Source organism: Coffea eugenioides, chromosome 8 (assembly GCF_003713205.1).
Source record: "Coffea eugenioides isolate CCC68of chromosome 8, Ceug_1.0, whole genome shotgun sequence".
Taxonomy (NCBI): Eukaryota; Viridiplantae; Streptophyta; class Magnoliopsida; order Gentianales; family Rubiaceae; genus Coffea; species Coffea eugenioides.
The window spans coordinates 6,911,313-6,916,522 of record NC_040042.1 but is presented as its reverse complement, the minus strand read 5'-3'; the positions used below and the strand labels follow the sequence as shown (position 1 = coordinate 6,916,522).

The following is a 5,210-nucleotide window of genomic DNA, read 5'->3' as shown; positions in this document are numbered from 1 at the left end:
TTATTTGGGATAACTTTTTTGAAAAAAAAATAATGTAACACGTTTCTGATGTGATATATGTAAAATAAAAATATGATTGAAAAATGTGTTGATGATACAAGTAAATAATAATTAATAAATAAACTACAATCCAAACAAACATTAATTTAGTTTGTTTAGGAACTTTGAATAAAGTAGATATAATTGCGTATAAATTCAAGAATTCCTTTTAGAAATAGCTTTTTTCATTCGATATGATCCCTTTTTTCTTTTCGCGCCTCAGGACTCCTCACTTTTCACTCTTCAGTTTCACCGAAATAGTTTCTAGGGTTTCCCTGTTTTTCAAAACCCTTCATTTTCCCTCTCAGAAAAAATTTGCCCCCAAAATAATAGCCATCAATCGCATCGGAAAAGATGGAGCGGCCAGCGATGCAACTCACGGAAGGGGCGATTGCGATGCTATCGGACCGCGACGCGCAGCAGAACCCGGATTTGAAGCCGGTTTTGCAAGTGATGGATGTGAGATTGGTGAACACGCAGAATCATCAAAATGCTACTGAGAGATACCGGCTGGTGTTGTCGGACGGTGTGAATACTCAGCAAGGGATGTTGGCGACTCAGCAAAATGTGTTGGTTAACTCGAAGAGGTTGCAGAATGGGTCTATTATTCAATTAACTCAGTTCGTCTGCAATGTCATCCAGAATCGCATGTAACATTTCCTAAAAGCCCTCAATTTTTTTTTGTTTAGTTAACAAAGCTTTCTGCTTTTTTGTGCTTTTTGTAGGTAATATCCTTTTCTTGAGTGTGTTGGGTGGCTTGCGGGTTTTTGGAACTATTCAGCTTGTTTGCTGTGTCATTTGGAAATCGTGCATAAAATTTCCCAAAAAGCCCTTAAGTTTGTTCTCTATTTGCAAAATTTGGTACTTTCATGTGTTTTGTGTGCTTTTGCGGAATATGAGTCAAGGTAGATCAGTTTGTTAGCGGTATTGGTTTGGGAGTTTCATGTTAGAATTCAGTTTTTGAAAGTTGGTAGTTAAATGCAACATATGCGGTTGTTTCATGTTTGCATTCTTTTAAGCTGTCTTGGTCTCAATGGTTTGTTTGCTGTATACGTGAGTTGTATATTACCTATAATTGGAACTGGACGAAATTTTACTCAGGATTTTAAGTCTTGTGCTAGTCTACTTTGTGCTTCCACTTTGTAAGTTTTTTTTTTCTTTCTTTGAAAACAAGGGGTGGCATAAATTGTGAGATTTGTATTTATTTTTCTGCTTAAGTTTGTTATGGGCTTGCTTTACACCCCTCTTCTTTTGGCTGATTTTTATTTGTTTTGGACATTGTCATCCTACCAAACGTGTGTTCTCTTCTCCCCATTTGCATTTCCCTTCTGCCCCTATCTTCATCTTTCATCTACCTGTTGCGTAGAGCCTAAACTTTGTACATTTTCATTTATTACTGTAAATTAATCTGAGTAGTCTGATGGTATTATTTCTGCTTTGGACCCTAAGATATATTTCTTCCCCATAGATGGAGTATCAAAGTTCTGTACACGGATAACTGCATGTATTTGACTCATTCAGTCTAAGTTAGAATTAGTGGAAGCTATTAATTATTTAGCATGACGAATGTTCAAAAAGGTATTGGGTTAGTATTGTAGTATAGTGAATGTTTTTGTATGATGATTTATTACTAGTGGATGGCAAGTATGGTGCCTTGAGTTTTTGTTTTCTGTTCTCTTTAGTGCATTTATTATTGATATCGTTTATATTGAGCAGGATAATTATTATCATCGATTTGGAGGTGATACGGGAAACTTGTGATCCTATTGGTGAACCGAAGCCTTACCTGCTTAGGAACAGCAATGATGTTTCCGCCCAGAGGCCGTCTGCATCAGCTCATGTTGTAAATCAGCCAGTTAGTGTTACTGGCAGCCCTCAATCTGCTAGTGCTGGTTCAACCATTGGTGGGTCAGCTCCTAGACCAAACATCACTGGGGTAACTCGTATGCAACCTCCTGAGATGGATTCTGGTGCAGTTTCACATACCTATGGCAGTTCCTTTGTGGGTAAACCTGATTCTGGACGATATAATCCGACAATGGCACCCCCTGTGTACTCAAAGGCAGAGCCTGGTTCTGGTACTTCAAGATCATCAGTAAATAGCTATCTGCAACCACCTCAGCCATCATATCAGCATCCGTCACCAGTGTTCACAAACAGAGGACCCATAGCTAGGAATGAAGCACCTCCTAGAATTATTCCGATTGTTGCATTGAATCCCTATCAAGGTAGGTGGACTATTAAGGCCAGAGTCACAGCAAAAGGGGAACTTAGACACTATAATAATCCCCGCGGTGATGGTAAAGTATTTTCTTTTGACCTTCTTGATTCTGATGGTGGAGAAGTACGGGTGACCTGCTTCAACATGGTGGCTGATCAATTCTACAATCAGGTTGAGCTGGGTAAGGTGTATATGATTTCAAAAGGGACATTGAAACCTGCTCAAAAAGCTTTCAATCACCTAAAAAATGAGTATGAGATCCACCTGGATAATACTTCAATAATTCAGCCTTGCATTGAGGATGACAGATCAATTCCGCAACAGCAGTTTCATTTTCGCTCCATTGGTGAGATTGAAGGGATGGATAACAACAGTGTTGTGGATGTCATTGGTGTTGTATCTTCTATTAGCCCCTCTAGCAGTGTAATGAGAAAAAATGGTACAGAAACTCAGAAAAGAAGTCTCCAGCTAAAGGACATGTCTGGTAGAAGTGTAGAATTGACTTTATGGGGAAACTTTTGTAATGCCGAAGGTCAGACACTTCAAAATATTTGTGATTCAGGGGTCTTCCCTGTTTTAGCTGTCAAATCTGGTAGAATCAATGATTTCAATGGGAAAGCAGTGGGGACAATATCCACTAGCCAGTTGTTTATAAATCCAGATTTTCCTGAGGCCCATAAACTGAAGGAGTGGTTTGACAGCGATGGAAAGAACACCCCATCTGTATCTATCTCCAGGGAAACAGCAGGTATTGTCCGTACAGATGTGCGCAAAACTATATCTCAAATTAAAGATGAAAGGCTGGGCACTTCTGAGAAGCCTGACTGGATCACTGTATGTGCTACTCTTTCATTTATAAAACTGGACAACTTTTGTTATACTGCTTGTCCCAACAGAATTGGGGATCGGCAATGCAACAAAAAGGTTACAAATAATGGTGATGGAAGATGGAAATGTGATAGGTGTGACCAGACTTTTGATGAATGTGACTACAGATACATTCTCCAGCTTCAGATTCAGGATCACACAGGTTTAACATGGGTTACTGCTTTTCAGGAATCTGGTGAGGAGATCATTGGCGAATCTGCAAAAAATTTGTATTACATGAAATATGAGGAGCAAGATGATGACAGATTCAATGAAATAATGCGTAGTATTGTCTTTAAGAAATATATCTTTAAATTGAAGGTAAAGGAGGAGACTTTTAGCGACGAGCAGCGTGTAAAGTCTACAGTAGTTAGAGCTGAGAGAATCAATTTTGAGTCCGAAACCAGATATGTGCTGGACTTGGTAGATAAGATGAAAAATGATGACAATGGTTCTCTACCTGTGAAGACAGAAAATGTCATCCCAAGCTCTGGACAAAATATTACTGGTTTTGGAAGTGGAACTAGAGATCCTGCATCCTCTATGTCAAATTATAATGCAAGTACAGTTAGTATCGGTAGGGAAAGTGGGTTAAACACAAATTACCAAGGAACTTCCCATGGAAGTCAATCTGGTGGTTCTAGGTTTCCTCCAACCAGGCAAACTGGCATGTATTCCAACTGTACGAGCTGTGGTGGAACTGGTCACAGCTCTGTGAACTGTCCAAGTGTTGCAAGTAATCAGGGACAGTCATATGGTGGTAGCTTTAGCAATAGGGTATCTTCTGCTGCAAATGCTGGTGGTGGTGAGTGCTTCAAATGCCATCAATCAGGGCACTGGGCAAGGGATTGTCCTGGTCTAGTAAATGCTCCTCCAGCTTACGGGAGCGGACATGCGACACCTGGTAGATATGGGAATGTATCAAGGCAGCATGTTGGTGGTTATTGAATTACTACTCCAAAATGAAATTGCAACAGTTCTGTAAAAATAGGTGCAAGTATTGTTTTTTGCATTTTCATGTTTCCTGTTGGAGGTCCCTTCTGTCATATTCTGAAGTTGTCTGTCTGTACAGTCGGGCACTTGAAATGATCTTCAAGCAGTCTAGGTCTACGTGTTTTTAGAGATGGCAAGTACAGTGAGCCCTCGGATCTGTCTTTGTTTGCAAAGGGGAGTCTTTGCTTGCTGGTTTGTGTAAATTATTTTAGCTGTTTCTTCTGGCTTGTGTATTAGTGTTCTAAATCACTTAATATTTTACATCTGTTTTTTTCTACATGCGTTTGCCATTTGTGTTGGGAAGAAGGGTTTATGTTTCCTTCTATGCATTTGATGTATTTTCTGAAAAGGGTAGCGTTTGGTGGATGCTTTCGCGTGTCTTCTTGGTTCTTGTGTGCTCATAGAAGCATGAACTATGCTTGATGGAGGAGGCATCGTGGGAACCACTTTGTTAGAAGTACTAATCTCAATACATGTGTTGTATCATTAGAAGTCTGACTAATTTCTGTTTAATTCTTGAAAGATGCAATTTAATCGATGCCTGCCTGACATTAAGGTTGTAGTTTTCACATGGATGTTTTTCTGAATTCTGATTCTGACTCTTTAAGGCTGTAATTATCACAAGCATCTTAAGCTAACCTATTATGGAACGGGGCTTGCATTGCAGGATGAGATATGAAATATAAAATCGACCTCTAGAATTATTATAATCCCTTATTTTTTTTTTTTTGACGTGTACCATGAAGAAATGACTTGATACTACAATTGCTACAGATGATGTCTAAAAAATTATAGCTGTTTGGGGTTGTTTTTCAAAACAGCACTGTAGCATTTCGTTTTTGAAATACAAGTCCGTTTGGATTAGTTGTTTTTTAGGTTATTTTTCAAAAACTATATAAAAACTTTTACTGAAGATTTTTTTGGATTATTTTTAGAGGTATTTTTAAAACATATTTTTGGGTATTTTTATAATTTTATTTTTACATACATTTATGCATTTATAATAAATTTATAAATATTTATAAATAAATATATTTATATATTCGCTAAAAAATATATAAATGTATTATATTATATATAATACATAATA

At 38.0% G+C, this 5,210-nt stretch overlaps 1 protein-coding gene across 1 annotated transcript; it reads left to right on the top strand.

Moving 5' to 3' along the window:
• The first annotated feature begins 275 nt into the window (after positions 1 to 275).
• Positions 276 to 4,397, top strand: LOC113781444 (replication protein A 70 kDa DNA-binding subunit A). The gene is made up of 2 exons (XM_027327380.1): positions 276 to 689; positions 1,756 to 4,397. The coding sequence occupies exons 1-2, from the start codon at positions 394 to 396 to the stop codon at positions 4,073 to 4,075; spliced, it is 2,616 nt and encodes an 871-aa protein (XP_027183181.1). The 5' UTR covers positions 276 to 393; the 3' UTR covers positions 4,076 to 4,397.
• Positions 4,398 to 5,210: the final 813 nt, after the last annotated feature.

What these genes read in the sequence shown, in the direction of transcription:
- LOC113781444 (XM_027327380.1), top strand. Translation starts at nt 394, where the DNA reads ATGGAGCGGCCAGCGATGCAACTCACGGAAGGGGCGATTGCGATGCTA. An exon ending in AATGTCATCCAGAATCGCAT is followed by an intron (nt 690 to 1,755) that starts GTAACATTTCCT and finishes TATATTGAGCAG; the next exon opens with GATAATTATTATCATCGATT.